The sequence below is a fragment of the Canis lupus genome, chromosome 8 (genome assembly GCF_011100685.1).
Source record: "Canis lupus familiaris isolate Mischka breed German Shepherd chromosome 8, alternate assembly UU_Cfam_GSD_1.0, whole genome shotgun sequence".
Taxonomy (NCBI): domain Eukaryota; kingdom Metazoa; phylum Chordata; class Mammalia; order Carnivora; family Canidae; genus Canis; species Canis lupus.
In genome coordinates this window covers 47112938-47133860 of record NC_049229.1, presented here as the reverse complement: position 1 = coordinate 47133860, position 20923 = coordinate 47112938, and the positions used below count along the sequence as shown (strand labels likewise).

Here is a 20923-nt window from a genome sequence, read left to right as displayed (position 1 = left end):
CTCCATTATTATGCTCTGTGAAGTCTACATAGGTTTGGGTTTATGTTTGTAAGATATTGCTTCCGGGCAGCCCTGGTGGCTCAGCGGTTTAGCGCCACCTTCAGTCCAGGGCCTGATCCTAGAGACCCGGGATCGAGTCCCATGTCAGGCTCCCTGCATGGAGCCTGCTTCTCCCTCTGCCTGTGTCTCTCATGAATAAATAAATAAAATCTTTAAAAATAAATAAATAAATAAATAAGATATTGCTTCCTAGGTACTTTTACAAGATAGGTACACTGCCACCTAGTGGTACCTAGGCAACTAAGTGTTTCATGGATGCATTTGCTTAGACACCATGCCCTCTTTCACACAAATTTATTTTTTGAGACCACATGCAAGCATGTGAAAGAGAGGTGGAGGGTAGACAGAGGGAGAGGGAGAATCTTAAGCATGCTCCATACCCAGTGTAGAGCCCGATGTGGGGCTTGATCTCACAACCCTGAGATCATAACCTGAGAAGAAATCAAGAGCTGGATGCTTAACTGACTAAGCCACCCCTGTGTCCCACAAATTTACTTTAAAAAAAAAAAAAAGTTTGTATATGTATATACATAATCTCTGCACCCAATATGGGGCTCAAACTCACAGCTACAAGATCAAGAGTTGCATATTCTTCTGACTGAGTCAGCCAGGTGCCCCACACATAGATTTATTTATTTATTTATTTTAAGATTTATTTATTTATTCAGAGAGAGAGAGAGAGAGGCAGGGACACAGGCAGAGGAAGAAGCAGGCTCCATGCAGGAAGCCCGACGTGGGACTCGATTCCAGGTCTCCAGGATCACACCCTGGGCTGCAGGAGGCGCCAAACCGCTGTGCCACTGGGGCTGCCCCATACATTTATTTTTAATTAAAAAGATGACATGGGACTCCTGGGTGGCTCAGTAGGCTAAGCGCCTGCCTTCAACTCAGGTCATTATCCCAGGGTCCTGGGACTGAACCCCAACAGGGCTCCCTACTCAGCTGGGAGCCTGCTTCTCCCTCTCCCCGCCCCACCCCCACTCATGCTCTCTCAAATACATAAAATCTTTAATTAAAAAGATGATGTAACAATATTAAAGAGTATTTTCTGAAAATTAAAAAAAAATCACCACTGGCATACATCATGCTTCCATCTTTACATGTTTACAGGCATTGTCTACAAACACTGTTGGAGCGTACAAGCACAAAAGCTGCTAGGGTCCCAAGATACCTGAGCACTCTCTGAAAGACTGCTTGCTCCTTCCTCCTGGGGGCAATGGGGAAATGAGCAGACAGGGACAACTGGCTGACTGGATTGGCCTTCTGCATACAGACCATCAATAACTTAATTCATCAGTCTTAAAAAAGCCTCCACTCCAGCCTTCTAAATCCCTAGGGGAAGGAACAACACTCTCTCACCCAGAGAACATAAGGGTCAACTGCTCTTACCCAACAAGAGCCTTTTAGGATTTGACATTTCAGGTTAAGATTTTCAGTCTATATCTAAAACCTTGATATGATCCATTTAAATACAGGCTCTAACTTCTATACTGAGGGGGGGCACAGGGAAGTGAGGTACCAGGCAGGTAACAGCCTTGGGTACCAACCTTAAGGAGGACAATAGCTATTTTTCACCCCACCTGACAGGTAATAGCGTGGACAGCTGGGCTGCCGCTCAGTGCTTGGCTCTAGAAGGTGCTGCCACATACCCTGTGATTAAGAGGATCCTCCAGCAGCTGTTTAATAAGAAGAATGATGACACTGAACGCCACTCTTGTATGCTCCTGAGCCATCTCAGCAGGAAGACAGTATGTACATTACAGGGCCAGAGAAGGAAACCAAGTTATGGGGAACAACTGAGTCTCTGAGATCAGTTCACATAAGGAATCAAATATGCAGATGGTTGAGTAAGATGATAAGCACAGTTTTTGTGTTGAAGTGTGTGAGTGAACTGAGGTATCGAAGTGTGTATACAGGTAAAAGGGACACCAGCCACCTGAGACAAGATGAGAAAAGTAGGTTGCAGATGGTTTCTGTGTATGCAAGTTGTGATATGTAGAATCTGCTTCTGCCAGAAGTTTACCATTGAAAACTGCACAGACCTACAAGCGTGTTTACTTTCAACAGAAATGTGAAACTCACAATGATGAGGTATATACAAATCATTTTAGGAGTAAAGATAGTTAAGGCCCCAGGAGTTTTCTGTTCAGGTTATGAAATCTGTATTTTGTTCCCTGATTTATGATTCCAAAGTTAGTTGGCTCAGATAGAAGAGTACTCCCTATCTTATAAATCCATTCTTTCTTTGCTAGGGATGGGTCTCTTATGTACTTGTGACACCAATTAGGCTGAATGCCATGTTAGGATATAGCTTCTTCAAGGCTCCAGCATGTCTAAAAGTTATCATGAATATCCACTTACGTTTTCCATTCCTCAGACCTTGATACACACCATGCTTGCTGTGGAGCTAAATAGCTACCAGTGGAAGGACCGGATTGTGGCCTGCCGGGCTCTCTCACAGATCGGGGGAAATGTCAGTTTGGTAAGCCTTCTGTGTTTCCAGGACACAAAGTCTAAGCAAAAGGAGGCTGGGGAGCCCTTCCACTTTTTGCTGCTATTTAGTATCCCATTCTTACCAAGTAGATCTTCGTCTTTACATTCTTAGTACTAACCCAGAATTACCTTCATATGCCAACATTTCTTTCTGACTCAAGACACCTGCGTCTTAGCATGATGGCAGTTCACAAATCGTAACCCACTCACAATAAGCAAAAAACCCAAAACCAAACCAAACCAAACAAACGAAAACCCTAGAATTTAGAAACTTTTATAGTACTTTGACATTGCCTTAACATGAATGTACTGTATAAGTACCACCCAATGACATTCCTCCCCCCATCCTTGAAAACTGGTCCTTCTTCAGGTAAGTTTGAGAAACACTGACTTATCCAACAATCCAACCATACTAGTGTCTATGTTGATTCTTGAGTGTTTAGCACATAAAGTATAAAACACAGTCCCTACTTTAAAAAGATTGACATCACGGTTGGAATAACAATACAAACACAAAGGATTAAAGAATAAGAGATAAACATACAGTACACTCTTAAAACTTTTCAGACAAAGATGAGAATCATCTTTGAGAGAGAGAGAGAGAGAGAGAGAGGATGTAGGCCGAACCTATCAGAGTTCTGGGAAGGAGTGTCGAACAACTGGGCAAGACTTAGATGGAGCTGAAGAGTGACTTCCAGGCAGGGGAAACCTTGACCATCATCTGGGCTTTCACTTGATCTGCTTCTTCTTTTTATTCAAATTCAATTAATCAACATATGTATTCTTGGTTTCAGAGATAGAGGGGATTCCTCAGTCTTATATCACACCCAGTGCTCATTACATCACATACCCTCCTTAACACCCATTACCCAGTTAACCCCACCCTACTTTTTGTTCTTATTTTTTAATCATCTTCAGCTGTTCAAATGGGGGTTTCCCCTTCTTCCTCTGTGCCACCGTATCATTTTCTTTTAACACTAACTACCTCCAAAATGGCCCAGAACACTGCCATTCCCATGAGAAGTTAACACCCTCCACCTTTGGATCCTCCCATTTTGAGTGGAAAGGACAAAATCTGATCATTCAGTATAATCACCTGAAGATGTTTTAGTCTGGGTTGATTCTGTCCCAGCTGCCACAGACCCTTCCTCTGAAGTCCTGACCAGCAGCATAGGTATTACCTGGTAGTTTGTGAGAAGGGGAGAATCTCACCTCAGGCTAACTCAGTCAGAATCTGCATTTTAACAATATCTGATTCATTTGCACATTCACCTCCTTAGCACTTGTCACTCAGGACGGCCAACTGAAAGTAAAAAGACATGCAGGGCAGGCAGGGGGCTGACCTGGCAAAGATGAGAACTTTACATCAGGTAGCTGGAATGAAGAAAGGCACCATGTCTATCAGTCCTTCACTCATTCAGTAAGCAGTTTCTGACCACATCCCACATGCTAGGCACTATGCCAGCATTGGCGATGCAAAAATACTAGGTCTTTTCTTGGTAAACGTTATACTAGCTGTAACAGAGGCAACTGTAAAGCATCATGGGGATTTCCTATGCTTACAGAGGACAGAAGAGAATTCACAGAGATGCTTTCTGAACAAAATCCTCAAAGAGTACGGAAACATTAGGTACTAGATAAGGGGGGAAAAGAGAGGTTTCAGGCAGGGAGAATAGCTTGGGCACATTTACAACAATCATGAACTACAACTGAAGTAATCTTGGTCTCTTCCCTTCTGAATGAAGTACTAATATATAGTCCTGGATGAACCAGGACAGAGGACTTTTAGCACTAAACCCAGGCAAAGGGGATGGGCATCACCCTTAGTGTGGGACCATAAAATTTTAAGGCCCTCAAGTGCAGATTATGTTGGTCCCAACAGAGTATAGCAGCTTAAAGCATAAGCTTAGAAAACAGACAGGGTCTGAGTCCTGGCTCTAGCATTCAACAGGTTAACTTTGGGCAAGTAAACCTATGCCTCCATTTTGTCATCTGTAAATGGTAATCTGCCTCATTGGATTGTTTAGGAGGACTAAGTGATGGGTAAGAACACCTGGCACAGTACCAAGCACAAAATTTACATTCAATAAGTGGCAGCTAATTATTATATTTATTTATAGGATATGAAACATAAGTTAATCCAATTAATGCTGAGTGACTGGAATAAGGAAGTGAGACACGCAGCTGCCCAAGCTCTGGGGCAAATGAGCCTTGGGAAAGAGGTGCATAACACCATCAGGTAGGACCTAGTAAACACGAACTCGGTGAAACTTCTCCATTCTTTTTCATATATTTTTAAAAGATTTTATTTGAAAGAGCGAGCATACGTGAGTGGGGGGTTGGAGGGGCAGAGGGAGAGGGAGAAGCAGGCTCCCCACTGAGCAGGGAGCCCAACTGGGGCTCAATCCCAGGACCCCGGGATCATGACCTGAGCCAAAGGCAGACACCTAAACAGCTGAGCCACCCATGTGCCCTGAAACTTTTCTATTCTTAAGTATTCAGGGAGCCTGGGATCCAGTCAGCTGGCATCTGTTGAACTTTGCATGCTCATCTGTTGAACTTTGCATGCTCAGCATTGTACTGGGTCCCACTGCAGGATTATTTTAAAAATAAAAAATTATCAGTCCCTACAGACACTAACAATGTGGCTAAGGAAAGAATCAGAGTGCCCACTAGGCGTTAAGTACTGCTTTGAATGTTTTAGAGTTCAAAAGTATGGCATGATTCTGATTATATAGGCAAGACACACTAATGCTTAGTAATTAGTAAGGTCAACATTCATGGAGGATGGATTAGACTATATAGGCAGAGAGAAGGAAAGATATTCCAGGCTGGGAGCTAAATACAAAAATAAGGATGGCACATGTGAGGGCAGTGAAGAGGACTTGACTATAGCAAGAAGTACATTAAAGTTTCCTTTATTTAGTCATTCAATATAGTTTAGTGCCCAGCATATGCTAGTAATAGGGGTTGAAGTAAGAAGACAGTTGAAATCTCTGTCCAGTGAAACTTAAAACTTATGGGCACATGGCTGACTAGCAAATGGTGGGAATGGATAATGCAGAGCCTACGTTAGTTGGATTTTATTTTGAGGGCACAGTGGTTGTGGTGGGAATGCCAAAAGTTTAAAGAGGGAAAATAAAAAACACTGTGCTTTACAGAGTCAAACTGAGTCAAGGAAATTTCCGGGAACGTGTGGAAGCTCTCTCCCTGATTGGTGGACTCAAGCTCATGACTGCCAGGCTTCTCCCCAGCTTCCTCAACTGCTTCTCTGATGACTTCATGGCAGTTCGCCGGGCAGCCTGTTTAGCAGCAGGTGCCCTACAGATCCGTGATAATATGGTAAGTCAAAGAAACACATTCCCATCTTACCCGATTAACCTGAAGAGGGCATTACCCTGAGCTTCCCTTGTTGTGTATACTACACTCACCATTCTGTGTTTCCACAGAATGAAAGATCTGGAAGGTGAGAGGGTATATAGGCCACATCAATCAGTCAGTTAGGACCACACTGAGCTCTCCCAGGCAGCCCAAACTGAACTCTAGAGCATATCCTTGAATCCCGTTCTCATCTCAGTTACGGGCTTTAGGATCAACTCCAGTGAATGGAGTTATAATCCCCAGTTATTAGAGGAAAACCTGATTGGAGGTGTTCTAAAGAAGCCTGTATGACCACAGAACTGTGGGCTGAGGAAAATCAATCTAGATAGGAGATAATTCAGCTAATACACTATGTGTACAGGCTAGTACTTCAGCTTCCAGCTCAGCTGTCACTAGAATTGATAGAAGCCCATTTTTCAGTAAGAGCACATTTTAGAGATAAGAGGGGTCCCTGTGGGGCAGCCCGGGTAGCTCAGCAGTTTAGCACCGCCTTCAGCCCAGGGGGTGATCCTGGAGACCCGGGATCGAGCCCCACATCGGGCTCCCTGCATGGAGCCTGCTTCTCCCTCTGCCTGTGTCTCTCCCGCTCTCTGTGTCTCTCATGAATAAATAAACAAAATCTTAAAAAAAAAATAAAAAAGTCCCTGTCTGGCTCATTCTTGTTTTTTTTAAGATTTTTATTTATTTATTCATGAGAGACAGAGGGGGGGTGGGGGGCAGAGACATAGGCAGAGGGAGAAGCAGGCTCCATGCAGGAAGCCCGATGCGGGACTCGATCCCAGGTCTCCAGGATCATGCCCTGGGCCGAAAGCAAGACGCTTAACTGCTGAGCCACCCAGGCGTCCCTGTCTGGTTCATTCTTACTCTGATCCTCTCCACTCAACACTGCTCTTTTATTCATCCCAGGTCCTTGAATGCCTTTTGAATCTGATACAGAGGGATCCTTATTGGAAAATCAAGGCATTTGCCATTCAAGGTAGGACAGGAGTGGCCCCAGCTCTTCACCTCAAACACCTTTCCATATGTTAATATAAATCCCCAGACTTTCTCTAGGAAGGGGGTAGAGTATAGGGAAAGGGATGATACAGAAGTTCTTGCTGAGAAATTGAAGATTATTGTCTTCTTTTTAATTTTCTGTTAAGGATCTGGACTCTAGGTTTGCATCAAACTTAAGGCAAGTTTAAGGGCTGACAAGACAATCCCTGCCAACAGAATTAGTATTAAGTTCTAAGTAGGGATCTGCTATTGGAAACACTTGCTCTGAAGTGTATTGGATACTTTTACTCTGGAAAAGACCAGATTCAAGACTGCTGCAGACTTAAAACCCTGCAACTTTCCTAGAGTTTCTTTTTAAAGACTTTTGGCATTGCTTCTCTCATTGACCATCTTTGCCTTAGGTAAACCTGTTAAGTATCTGTGTCTCCTTTCCCCACTATCTTTTCCTGCGTAGGCTGGTCTTCTGAGTTAGCTGTCCTATATTTCATCCCTAGATACTTAAGAAAATTAATGTATTCTCACATTCTAATGGGCAAGAATAGGATGGATCCTCCCTCTTCATTCCCAGAGGAATCTTTTGGAGATAATGTCCTACTCTAACATCCCTAAAATTCTAATGATAATTGTCATACAAAAGAGAAGGTATCAACAAAATAGTTTAATATTTGCAATACTTAATTTAGCAGGCAGCTGTCTACATTACTATTATTTATTAATAAGGCCATTTCTGGATGTTAGGATATAGCCAATTCTATCTTAAGTGACAATGGAACATGCTACCTTCTAATCTCTGCAGCTTTGGGTCAGATTGGCCAAGTGAGTCCCCAGCTGACAGACCTCCTGCTCTGGGCTATCCATTATGAAAAGTCACCAGGTGTACGACTAGAAGCTTGCCGTAGCATCCTAGCCCTCAATCTTCAAGGGGATCGGGTCAGAGACACCTTCCTAGATGTGCTGCTCCTAGAGAATCACGAGGCTGTTCTAAAGTAAGCTCTAAACCTGATTCCTGCAACGACTTCTTGTACTGCTAACTCTCCTAGCCTTGTTAACAGGATATATCCCTGCCTTTCCAGGATGCCTAATGGCTATAAAAGCACAGGCTCACCTGTGCCATTCACATACCTACCTGAGTGGGTAACAGAAAAACTAGCCTAAATTAGATGGCAAGTCAGGTCATGCAGTTCACATACCTGTTCTCCATCCCAGGTGGTTTTACATTATTTATTCACCTAATATTTATCAACTGCCTATTGTGATGACAGGCTTTAGAATAAAAAAGATCGGGGTGCCTGGGTGGCTCAGTGGTTGAGTGTCTGCCTTTGGCTCAGGCCGTGATCCCAGGATCCTGGGATCGAGTCCTGCATCAGGCTCCCCACAGGAAGCCTGCTTCTCCTTCTGCCTGTGTCTCTCATGAATAAATAAAATCTTAAAAAAACAAAAACAGTTGAGACCAGAGTTTGAATCCCATCTCAGGCATACACTAGCTATGTGAACATGAGTTAAGTTACTCAAACTTTCTGGGATCCCTGGGTGGCGCAGCGGTTTGGCGCCTGCCTTTGGCCCAGGGCGCGATCCCGAAGACCCGGGATCGAGTCCCACATCAGGCTCCCGGTGCATGGAGCCTGCTTCTCCCTCTGCCTATGTCTCTGCCTCTCTCTCTCTCTCTCTCTCTCTCTCTGTGACTATCATAAATAAATAAAAAATTTTTTAAAAAAAAAGAAAGTTACTCAAACTTTCTGAGATCATTATTTCATGTATCAAATGCAGATAATAGTCTGCCAAAAAAAAAAAAAAGATAATAGTCTGCCTTATGGGTCCATGGTAATGATTAAAGAGATGACATGTTTAGTATCCACCATAAGTGTTCAAGAAATGGTACCATTAGTATCTTCAAACATATCATCTTAACTTGTAATAACAAGCTAAGCATCATAACATTTTTGCAGATAAGACTCAGCAAAACCATAGAATTTAGGATTTTTGTCTGATTCCTACCCCTATATTTTCCACTCTTAGGCTTTTTGTTGTTGTTGTTTTTTAAAGATTTTATTTATTTATTCACGAGAGACAGAGAGAGAGAGAGAGAGAGAGAGAGGCAGAGACACAGACAGAGGAAGAGTCCCTGATATGGGACTCGATCCCAGGACCCCGGGATCACGACCTGAGCTGAAGGCAGACACTCAACTCCTGAGCCACCGGGTGCCCCTACCTTTTTTTTGGGGGGGGGGGGGGGGGATAAGAATGGTCTGGGGCACCTGGGTAGCTCAGTCGGTTAAGCATCTGATTCTTGATTTCAGCTTAGGTCATGATCCCAGGGTCGTTGAGATTAAGCCTGGGTCAGGCTCCTGCAGGGCAGGAGTCTGCTTAGGATTCTCTCTCCCTGTCCCTCTGCCCTTCCCACTCCAAACTCTCTAAATTTAAAAAAAAATTTAAAAACGGGTAAGAACAACAACAACAACAACAACAACAACAAAAAACGGATAAGAACGATCTAAGAAGTTTCTCTTATCTTTCAGGGAAATTGACCAGGCAATGAAAATACTCAACTTAGAAAATGAAGGAAACCAAGAAATGCTTCAGGAGATCAAGAACAGGGTAAGTGCAAGCTGTGTTTTTAAGAGAAAATTCAGGGCTCTCAAGAGTTATTCAGAACCTTTTCTCCATCACAGAAATACTTTCTACAACCACAAAGGTACCGTATTTTCTGAAGATACAAAACATTCATGCAAGATCAGATTATAAAATTCTGGTAAAAAGACAAAATAAAAATAATAGTCCTGTCAATCCTATAAGTAACCTTCAAAATGGGTTGTTCCTGAAATACTTATTTTTCTTTCCCTTCCCACTTTCTCCCCACCATCAACTAAATCCAAGTTATTCTTTTTCACAAGTAGACCTAGAGAAGGAATGAGTAACTGGAGTTAGCCCCCTTGTTTTTCTTCTTTTTAACTTTCCTTAATCTCTAACCTGGGCTCTCACCAAAGGAATGCTCTAGTTGAACAGGTAGTTCAACTAATTTTTCAAAGTTGCTAAATGAGATTAAGAAATAGAGGGAAAGGACTTTAGATTCTTTTCACAAAACCAGCTTCACACCAAGCAAGCATTTCTTAGCAGATTCCTTTCATCATGCCCAAAAAGCTAAAGTAGGTGTTTCATTAACAGTTATAAAAAATGTTCAACCAACATCAGAAAAATGCGCTGAGGCATTGTACCACCTAACACCAACAGGCACAATGCGCATTGTTCATGGTTTTTGATGATTTGCAGCCTAATGCAGGTTTTTTTTTCAGTATCTTTTTCTGATCTAGATTCAAACACTAAGCCAAAAGGACTTGCTGACACAGAAAATATTCAAGATGGAGAGGGTCATAGGAAAAGTGAAGGAGGAAGCAAAACGTGTTTACTTGCAACCCAAGGAGGGGCAAAAACCACTGAAACTCTGTACTTTACTACAAGAAACTTTTCAGGGTAGGTTTTCTAGGGGTGAGTCGTATGCCCTGACTCCTTTAACAAGCCTTTTCTGGGATCTGGACATTTGGGGAGTTTAGTTTCTAGCCCTGTAGGATGAGTCAGGAAAGGCTGCTACCTTTCCTTTTTGGCTACCATCCTCTCAGTCCTTTTATATTTTTCCCGCCTGCTCCCTGGATTGCTTTATGTGCTATTTTGTCCCTTTAAAAAAAGAAAAAAAGAAAAAAAGATGAGGTAGTTCTAATTGAATGGATTTGAAAGTTAGAGGTCAGGATGCCTGGGTGGCTCAGCGGTTGAGCACCTGCCTTTGGCCCAGGGCATGATTGTAGAGTTCCGGGATCAAGTCCCACATCAGGCTTCCTGCACAGAGCCTGCTTCTCCCTCTGTCTCTGCCTCTCTCTGTGTGTCTCTCATGAGAATAAAATAAAATCTTTAAAAAAAAAAAAAAAAAAAAAGAAAGAGGTCAAAAAATGGGGTTAGGAAAACAAGAGTATGAACCAAAACAAAAACTACTGTTAAGTTTAAGCATCCAAACAAAGCCTTGTAAGTTTAACTTTTAATAGCAGTTACCTCTGGAAAGTGGGGCTGGAGAGAGAGCTATCACTTGATGTACATCCATGCTTTTGCAATTTCAAAAAACTTCATAAACTTCTAAACCTTATATAACTACACCTGTCAGTTATGGTGATAGGATCTTAAAGTTCCAGACACAACCCTAAATGAAGTGCAGATATCAAGCTATACCAAAATATACTTACAAAATCTGTGTGCCCAGGCGTAGCAGCAGCCTCAGATCATTCAGCTGCCTACCAGCCACCACCCCAAACCTAGGTCTTCTGGTTCCAAGTCCACTGCTCTCTCTCTGGTACACCAGGCTCTTTTCCACCAACCATGAGAACATTCACTTTCCAGGTTTGGGGAAGATTCCTCCAACTGCCAGAAAAAAACGAGAGTGGAAAGTAACTTGCACACCAGCCTTCCTTCTTGGCCAGCTTGCTACAAGTTGGTTGACTGAGGCACAACCAGGTGACATGCTGCCCCTTTGGGAGCAATGCCAGCCACCGATGCAAGCCAAACACTGAGCAAAAACATAACATACCCTTAACTTTTCCAATAGGATTGTGCTGTTTGGGGTTCAAGTAGCATGACTAAAAGAAATTACCCCCAAAGTTATAAATTTGGCCCCAATCCTACAACCACACCGTTACCTTTCACTTCAACCATTACAGATTTTCTCTATCTCCCCCCCTCAATTCCTTCAAACTATGTCACATAATAATCTAGCCTTTAAAAAGAAAAATATTATTTGGCACTTTAATAACTTTTCTAACATTCATACAAACGGTAACAAACAGGATACTGACCCCAACCCTCCCCCCAAACTGAGGAAAGAGAACTCAAAGGAAGGATGCAAACTCTAAATAAAAACTTCTAATGTCTCAAGCAGAATGACACAGCAAGTGCTATACAGTACACAGAAGCCTGAGGGTGATGATGAAGCTGGTGCTCTGAAATGATCAGGGATCAAAGAAATAACTGCTTTTTCCACCTCCAACTTCTGCTTTTACTTTTGTACCTAGATGAAGTGGTGATTCCTAGAAAACCGTCTGAAACTTGTGACATTAAAACAGTCATAAAGGTAAATGTGACCAGTCATAAAGGTAAATGTTTATCAAGGTAAGAACGAGTCCCCCCCCCCCCACAACCCCTCCCCAAAAAGGTGGTAATGGTGGTAAGAGAGAATCACGGTCTTGCACCCAGCAAATAACAAGAAACTAGTTCAGGTTAGAGGCATCTTGGTGAGCAGCAGCCCCTTGTCATATAACATGGTTGCCAAGGAAAGCTGGTCCTCCACTGTGTCACAGGGCAAGTCCCCTACTCTCACAAACTCTGGGTAGGAGCGGAGCAAGAGTTCCATGGCATCAGCTTGCTGAGGGTATATCTCCAAGCACTTGGGTTCTTCCAGATGATAAACACGGGAGTTCTCCACTGTATAATAGAGAAACAAATGGCCTCCCTCACCCACCAGCCGCGCTATCCCATCCTGGAGCATGTGCACTTCTGTTTCTGTGGTTAACTGGGCCCCAACGTTTACAGGTTCTCCAGCCTCCCAGCGAATTGGGAGCCCATAAACACTTAGTGCCTTCTCCCTATCAGTCAACACAGGGGGCAGAGAGTCGTGGATGAAGTCTTTGGCTCGCTGGTCAGCCACAGCATCGACAGGGGCAAAGTGTCCCAAGCGGGCAACCAGGACTCGCACCTTCTCCATAAAAGCCGTTCTTCGTGGATCCTTAGAATCCGAATGCTGGGCTCCCATGTAATCCATGAAGTCTCGGGGGAGACCCCTTCGGAACTCCACGTTTTCTTCCATTGCAGCCTGCACTGCCAGAGGCAGTACCGCCTCCAGGAAGTCGCCCCAGGTATTGCGCTGGTACGTGGATAAGGTGAGGTGCAGAGAGTGCACACCATCCTGGCATTCGGCTTGGTGAATGAAGCCCCGGGGAAAATAGAGCAAATCTCCAGGTTCCAGCACAGTCTGCAGCACAGGCTCACCGAGGTCGTCCTGGCTGAAGTTGGGACTGGATGTCAGAGCCAGCTCCTCAGTCGGGACCCGGGGTCGGTACACACGCCAGAGTTTCCGACCTTCCAGCTGCAGCACAAAAGCCTCGATGTCGTCGTAGTGGGGAGCAAAGCCCTGCGAGTTGGGGGGCGTGAGGTAAATGTTGGAGCCCGCCATGCTTCCAAACTGCTCCTGGAGCACAGCCAGAAACTGCCACACGGTGGTCGAAAAAGCCTGCGGACAGAGAAGGCGCAGGGAGCAGCCGGCCTGGTACAAGGACCAGGCGGCGGCGGGGAGCGCGCGGCCGGGTGGGTTCAGGGTCTCGCGCCGCCCGTTGATGTAGCGAGCGGCGTCCAAGTGCTGCCCGAACTGCACCTCCTCGTGGCGCAGCATGGAGTCCAGGTCCGCGGTGGAGAAAAGCCCCTGATAGTAGGCGTGGTCCTGCCGCCGCACGAGCACCGCCTCCCGCTCCCACAGGCGCCGGTAGAAATGGTCCGGCGGCATGGGCGAGATGAGCCACTCGAAGAGGCGCGCTGCCCGCCGCCGGCTGCTGGGGATGCGGTTCAGCTCGGCCAGGACGCGCTGCAGCGGGGAGTCCCAGGCCAGCTCCCCGCCCGTGCCGTCCACCTGCGGCCCCGACAGCGTGGCGGGGGCCGCGGACGGCGGGGCGGCCGCCAGGTGCTGGGCATTGCACAGCAGGGCCGAGGCTTCCACCACGCGGGGCGGCGCCGCGGGCACCTCCAGCAGGCGCGCGGGCGGCGCGGAAGCCGGCACCAGACGCGCGGACAGGGCGGGCGCCTCCACCAGGCGGGCTGGCGGGGTCGGGCCCTCCACCAGGCGGGCGGGCGGCGTCTGCGCCTCCACCAAGGCGCGGGGGGTCTGCAGGGAGCGGGCCGCGGGCGAGGCCTCCCGCAGCTCTGCAGGCCCCAGGTGGCCGTACGGCTCTCGCCGGGCCGCGTCGGGGATGGCCGCCGCCCCACCAGGCAGCGGGTCCCCCGCATCCTCGACCGTCGACTCCACCCTCGAGTCCTCCGAGTCCTCGCTCGGCAGCGTCTGGGCCCTCAGTGCGGCCATGCGGGACGCCACGCTTCTCCTCAGCTGCCTTCGGATCTTCCTGGGCCTCAGGGGCAGGGCGAGGACCGACCCGCTGTGCGGCTGCGGCTGGCGCCGGCGTCTCAACCGTCCGCGCCTCAAGAGCCCCCCGCTCGCCCGGAGCCCGTCCATGGCGGGACCGACCGGTCGTGGAGGCGGGCCGGGCAGGCTAGAAATGGATCTCGCGGGGAGCGGCTGCGGGGCACTCTGGGAAAGGGGCGCGGCCTCCGGCCGCCTGCGGCTTGGCCACGCCCACCCCGGCTCCTCCCTCTGGCCCCGCTGGCGGTGCGCGGCTTCTCTCCGCGGTAACGGTGTCTGTCCAGGGCGGATCTGCAAGGGTTCCGCGCTTGCGGAGCAGCTTAAAAACCAAGTTGCTGGGGACTTTGGGAGAAAGAAAGCTATTTAATTCTTCTTTCCTTCTTTAGTCTCTATTTATTGGAGTGTTCCCTAGGATGTCCTCATTTCTGAACAGCGTATTTCCCAGCAACTTTGCACGGGACAACGCACAATTCTTATTTTCAAGGAATGTTCTTGGGCAAAGACCGAGATTCCTCAGGCAAAGTTCAAACCTCGGGTGCACCGGGTCTTCTTTCTCAGCAGATGACGTCAGTGATTGACTCCCCAGTTTCCTTCCTTCCTTTGACCAATCCAAAAATTTCAGTCATGGGGGGGAGGGGCGTCTGGCTGGCTCAGTGGGTAGAGCAGAGCGTGTCAGGATTGTGAGTTCAAGCCCCACCTTCGGGGTGGAAACTACCTTAAAAAAATGAAGAATGCAAGGATAGGCAAAAATCTCAGTCATTGCCCTCTCTATGATACGGGAAAGAAGAGCTTTTCTACTTTCGTTCTTGACATCTGTCCTTTCAACCCCATCTGGGATTTTGTTTCATTAGCAATGACTTCTCTCAGAATCTTGGATCACACCTTCTCTGAATCTTAAGCTGACCTCTTAGATCCGAGGCTCTCATTCAACAGGCACTATTAAATGTGGTAGACATAAAGGTGTAATTGTTGACAAAGAGCAGCCACTATTCCATGTAAACATTGTTGCTTTGTACATAAAGATTACATGTCTTCATATGAATCATTTGAGATAAATTTCCAGGAATAGAATTGCTGGGTATAAGGGCAAGATAGTGTTTGTGATTGTTAATAAGTTTTACCAAACTCCTTTCAAAAGGAAAAAGGATCTGCCAAGGAAATAAAATCTGTAAAAAAAAAAAAAAAAAAAAATCATAAATAAATAAGTCTTTTTAAAAAGGGGGGGGTAGATTTGCTAAGGGACGCCTGGGTGGTTCAGTGGTTGAGCGTCTGCCTTAGGCTCAGGTTGTGATCCCAGGGTCCTAGGATTGAATCTGCCATCGGGTGCCCTGCAGGGAAGCTGCTTCTCCCTCTCCCTATGTCTCTGCTCCTCTATCTCTGTCTCTCATGAATAAATAAATAAAATCTTTTAAAAATAAAAGGGGGAGATTGCCAAATTGTCCTTCTGAAGAGTTTACAGTGTTGCAAGCAATTAGTAGGTTAGACTACATGGCTTATAGGGCCTTTTCAGTGGTTCTGTTTGATCCTTCAATCCTCTTCAGTCACACTTCTATCCAAACACTTGCCAAAGCTGGGGTGCCTGGGTGGCTCAGTTGGTTTCATATCTGATTTCTGCTCAAGCTCTATGTCAAGCTCCATGTCTGGCTCTCCTCCTCCCTCTCCCCCTGCTTGCTCGCTCACTCTCTGTTAAATAAATGAAATCTTAAAAAAAAAAAAAAAAAAAAAAAAACTTGCCGAAGCTTTTAGGTTTTACCCCTGCCCTTGTGTCACATTCCTCCTTTAAAATTTCTGACTGTGGGTGGCTCAGCAGTTTAGTGCCGCCTTCAGCCCAGGGCGTGATCCTGGAGTCCCGGGATCAAGTCCCACGTCAGGCTTCCTGCATGGAGCCTGCTTCTCCCTCTGCCTCTGTGTGTGTGTGTGTGTGTGTGTGTGTGTGTGTGTGAGTGTGTGTGTGTGATAAATAATTAAAATCTTTAAAAAATAAATAAAATTTCTGACTGTAATATGGCCTATTACAATGGTCCTCAACTGGGACAATTTTGCCTCCCAGGAAACACTGGGGGTGGGGGTGGAATGTTATAATATGCACTGGGTAGAGGCCAGAGATGCTGTTAAACACAGTGCTGGGGCACCCTGTGCCCCCTCCCAACTATCTGACCCAAAATGTCACTCGTGCTGAGACCAAGAAATCTTGGTCTATTGTAAGTAGTCTCCCAACTGCTCTCTAACTTTGATCTCTCCCTGTGCCAGTTTATAACACAAGTAGCAACATTAATTTTCTCAAGTTGTGGCCCCAGACTTGCCATTGCTCCTCAAAAACTATCTGGCACTCCATCAACCAATCCAAGCTCCTTAGCTAGGTTCTGAAGTCATGTAATGTTACAGCTTTCTCAGTCACAACTCCCCTAAGCTCTACTTCTAGAAGTTCAGCTATTTGCTGTTCCTTGCCAATATTCACTGTACCTTTACTCATGCTGTTTCCTCTAAATGCTGTCCTCCAAACATCTGCGAAATGCTTATTAAAGCCCGTTTCACATTTCATCTCTTCCCCAGTCTCTCCCTTCTCTCTAATCACAAGAACTTTGACCCTTTCACGGGAAAGGGTCTTGTATTTGTATTTGTATATCATGTACTGGTTATTTTCCTTCCTAAACTGTAAACTTTCCAGGATGGTGGGATTTCAAGGAAATGACTTCCATATGCCTTTTTCTCTTGAGTTTAGTATACTGCCTTTCACACAGAGGGTGCACAGGAAATGTTTGTGGGAAGCTGACCCACAGAATTGATTCCTTCTTACTCATTATCTGTGACATTAGCTGAGTCAAGTTCCTCTCTCAGGTCTCAGTAATCTCATCTGTAAAATGGGAATAATAATTGAAACTACTACTTCATTGAGTTGTGAGGGTAAAATAATGCTTATAAGGCACTTAGCACAGGGTCTAGTATAGCGCTAAACACTTAAAAAATGGTAGCTATAGGGACTCCTGGATGGTTCAGTGGTTGAGCATCTGCCTTTGGCTCAGGTCATGATCCCAAGGTACTGGGATTGAGTTCCTCATCAGCTCCCCACAGGGAGCTTGCTTCTCCCTCTGCCTATGTCTCTGCCTCTCTGTGTCTCTCATGAATAAGTAAACAAAATCTTTTAAAAAATGGTAGCTATAGGAATAATAATTTATTAGTATGGAGCAAAGCCCTGTAAGACAATTTGTGTGCCCCGGCCCAGTTTGGAGGAACTTGGAGTGGGGTGAGACAGGAAGCTCTTGAATTCGACAAGGTGACAGATGGAATGGGGAGATTAAAATTATTTTTGCATATGCTCTATAAAAGTTTAAGTAAATCAGCCAGCACCATATCAGACAAGGCCATTGTGTAAGGAACTGCTCTGCTGGTTACCAGACCAAGAGTTAAAGTATGAGCTTGGGGGGTTCGGGGGGGGGGGTAAGTGTGGAAGTATGAGGTGAGAACAAACGATATTCTCCCATAATCTGTGCCCTAGTTTAGGGCTGCAGTATCTGGAAGTAACAGCATGGGGGAGCCCTCTTCCTAACTGACACACAGGCTGTGTGTGCTGGCAAGGCCATAATATCAGATCCCCTGGGGCCGTGTTGGAGAGGGCAGGTCTGGTTTGTCACTGGGAGCTTTAATTGCCTTTTCAGGGAGAGTGGTTTTCAATAGGCTTGGGGACTTACCCTACAGTGAACCAGGGGGATGCACTGTGCTTGGCTCACAAAGCTGGGGTAAAAACTCATCTTGAAGAGGGCTGTAAATTTATCTTTTCCACATCCTGTACAAACATCTCCTCCCAGTCCTTCCTGTGACCTCATCTTTTTCTTTTTAAAACATTTTGTGATTTCCTCAAAGAACGTTGTTGCTATCTGTCTTCTAGATTCCCTTGTAACTGTGAGGCATCTTTTGGAGGCTGACTTATTTTAAATTTCATCACTTTTCCTGTGCTGCTACTTAGTTCTCACTATAAGAGCAGATATCAATAACCATCTTCAGAAATACAATTGAATGACATTGAGTGATATTCTTAATGTATCTTTAGGTGGGAAAAAAACAGACAAAATAAGTATTGCAGTAGGATCCCATTTGGGGGACATTTATGCATGTATACTGTGTATATGTATACCTACCTATTTATCCATATATCCATACTGTTAAAAAACAAAATTTGGGGATCCCTGGGTGGCGCAGCAGTTTGGCGCCTGCCTTTGGCCCAGGGCGCGATCCTGGAGACCCGGGATCGAATCCCACATCAGGCTCCTGGTGCATGGAGCCTGCTTCTCCCTCTGCCTGTGTCTCTGCCTCATTCTCTCTCTCTCTCTGTGACTATCACAAATAAATAAAAATTTAAAAAAAATTTTAAAAAAAACAAAATTTGAATACATTTGAATATCTAATTTGCTTTATTCAACAATTTCTGAATAAGGCAGCATCCTATCTAGCAAGTAGCAAGGAACTCCAAGTTATACAAAATGGCAAGTTTCTTTTTTTTTTTTTTAAGATTTTATTTCTTCATGAGAGACACACAGAGAGAGAGAGAGGCAGAGACACACAGGCAGAGGGAGGAGCAGGCTCCCTGCAGGGAGCTTGATGTGGCACTCAATCCTGGGATTCCAAGATCACACCCTGGGCCAAAGGCAGGCACAGAACTGCTGAGCCACCCAGGCATCCCCAAAATGGCAGGTTTCTTATAAGCAGAAAGAGGGTGGAACAAAGAAGAGTGGATTATTTCAAGTAAGGTTACCTTCCCTTAGATGAAGGCCCCTAGGGGGTCTTATCATGCATATTACCTCATTGATGCAGATCTGGAAATTCCAGACAAATTGGTTTAAAATTCTGCTCAGAGAGACTAGAAGTGCAATTAGATTAGGTGTTGAGGCTTGGTGAGGTTTAGCAAAACTGACTCCTTTGAGGCCTGCTGTTTCTAAGAATATATACTACTAAAGAAAGTTAGCAAGTCTTTATGCCACAATATTTAACCTCTATCTTTTGGATGGTGTGATTCAAGTGATTTTTACTTTTTTATTTGCTTGTTTGTATGTTCTGGGTTTTCATGATCATGGTATCTCCCCTGCCAGGTAAGTATTGTTCTGGGTTTTCCATGCAAAACGTATATTGTTACTGAAACCTAAGTTTGGCTGCCCATCACTCAAAAGGCCAATACTCAAGAGATGAGTTTTCTGGAGAGGAATATGAGCTTTATTCAGGAGGCCAACCACCCGAATAAGTCAATTCCCAGGCTTCTGCCTGGCCCAAGATTTTTTTTTTTTTAAGATTTTATTTATTTATTCATGAGAGACACAGAGAGAGGCAGAGACACAGGCAGAGGGAGAAGCAGGCTCCATGCAGGGAGCCCAACAAGGGACTCAATCTCCGGTCTCCATGATCACACCCTGGGCCCAAGGCAGCACTAAACCGCTGAGCCACCCGGGACTGTCCTGGCCCAAGATTTTCAAAGGGGTTTAATCAGTTAAGGGAGTGCAGTGGTCTGTGGCATTTCTTAATTATGAGCAGACATGATGATGCCAGGTACAGGGTTATTGTGGTACTCAGAGGTTATGCAAGAAGTTCTGGATTCCCAGGTGCCTGGGTGGCTCAGTAGGTTAAGTGTCCGATTCTTCATTTTGACTCAGGTCATTATCTCAGGATTGTAAGATGGAGCCTTGCATCAGGCTTCATGCTCAGTGGAGAGTCTGCTTGAGCTTCTCTTTCTTTCTCTCTCTCTCTCTCTCTCTCTCTTGCTCTCTGCCCCTCCCCTGCCTCAAATAAATAAATCTTAAAAAAAAAAAATGAGGAAGAAGTAGTTTGGTTCGTTGGTAATCAGGAGTTGTGCAAGAGTAAGCACTCAGTTCTTTCTGCAAAGGAGGGCAAATTCTACAGATTCATAAAGGGAAATCAGTAAAGTCATTTGTGTGACCTTAAAGAAGAAAAACCTTTTGCTAAAAGATTGCTGGGCTAATTAGAAAGCTAAAGGGACGTCATATTTGCTGGCCTCTGTGGTGGCCTGGGAACATTGTGGTCCTTTATTCTCCAAGGCCAGTGGCCTACAAATCTCAAAGAAAGTAAATTAGTTCAGTTACAGATGAAGGGCCTTAAGTCAGCAAGCAAGGAGCATGTAAATTTGAAGCACGTTAACACTTAAGACCAGCTGGAATGTTTTGACAAATCACTTGTGCAATTAAAAGTACAGTGTTTTCTAAACAACAAACTTAACTTTCTCAAACTCGTCTTATTTTTCGAGATCTCCAATCCAAACATCAGTTTTGCCCCTTTGTTGTATAAGGAAAAACCCAGTTCTTTCCTCCTCCCGTGTCTTTTTTTTATATGTATAAAGATTTTATTTATTTATTCATGACAGACACACACACACAGAGAGGCAGAGACACAAGTAGAGGGAGAAGCAAGCTCCATGCAGGAAACCTGACATGGGACTCGATTCCAGGTCTCCAGGATCATACCCCAGGCTGAAGACGGCACTAAACCGCTGAGCCACCAGGGCTACCCATCTCCTGTGTCTTTCTTATGTGTCTCCTTTACTCTTCACATACAGAACACTCACAACACTTCACTTCTGACATTTCTGGTCACCAGCTACATGAGGGTTTTTTTGCCACAACAAGCAATTCTCTGCAACACCAGCTGGGGGTGGTGAATTTAACTACTTCTAACATTATCTACCTGAAAATAGCATCCAATTCCACAGGTTAAGGGCTCAACCCCAAGACTGCTCCCACCCTACTTCAGATGCCAATTGCAAGTAGTAGGTCCCCAGGCTACCCTCAACTTCTGTCCAATTTTTTCTACAAATTAAAGGGGGTTATGAGGTTC

The 20923-nt window shown here is 45.3% G+C and overlaps 3 protein-coding genes across 12 annotated transcripts in view; 1 reads left to right on the top strand and 2 right to left on the bottom strand.

Annotated features, from left to right (window-relative positions):
• The window catches only part of LOC490770 (acyl-coenzyme A thioesterase 1), a 42984-nt gene extending 30978 nt beyond the window's left edge, over positions 1–12006 (bottom strand). Inside the window, exons 1-2 of one of the 3 annotated variants that reach the window (XM_038545220.1) lie at positions 11873–12006; positions 11157–11331 (exon numbers count right to left, since the gene is read on the bottom strand). The gene's annotated coding sequence lies outside the window, so the exon portion shown is untranslated. Of the gene's footprint in view, positions 1–11156; positions 11332–11872 lie in introns of those variants that run through there. The other 2 variants (XM_038545219.1, XM_038545218.1) reach the window with 2 other exon arrangements.
• Positions 1–20923, top strand: part of HEATR4 (HEAT repeat containing 4) — a 60421-nt gene that overhangs the window by 20814 nt on the left and 18684 nt on the right. For 5 of the 8 annotated variants that reach the window (XR_005363517.1, XR_005363516.1, XM_038545211.1 and 2 more), the window contains 9 exons: positions 1648–1808; positions 2438–2542; positions 4674–4792; positions 5715–5895; positions 6841–6910; positions 7727–7916; positions 9447–9525; positions 10239–10398; positions 11979–12037. Coding sequence is in view for 6 of the 8 variants with exons in the window: in XM_038545211.1 (XP_038401139.1) it covers positions 1648–1808; positions 2438–2542; positions 4674–4792; positions 5715–5895; positions 6841–6910; positions 7727–7916; positions 9447–9525; positions 10239–10398; positions 11979–12037 (1124 nt within the window). In the remaining 2 variants the exon portion in view is untranslated. Of the gene's footprint in view, positions 1–1647; positions 1809–2437; positions 2543–4673; positions 4793–5714; positions 5896–6840; positions 6911–7726; positions 7917–9446; positions 9526–10220; positions 10399–11978; positions 12038–20923 lie in introns of those variants that run through there. The other 3 variants (XM_038545217.1, XM_038545215.1, XM_038545214.1) reach the window with 3 other exon arrangements.
• Positions 11936–14213, bottom strand: RIOX1 (ribosomal oxygenase 1). The gene is made up of 2 exons (XM_038545222.1): positions 13823–14213; positions 11936–13756 (listed from the first exon to the last, which is right to left on the bottom strand). Exons 1-2 carry the CDS (start codon positions 14180–14182, stop codon positions 12179–12181), a joined length of 1938 nt encoding a protein of 645 aa, XP_038401150.1. The 5' UTR covers positions 14183–14213; the 3' UTR covers positions 11936–12178.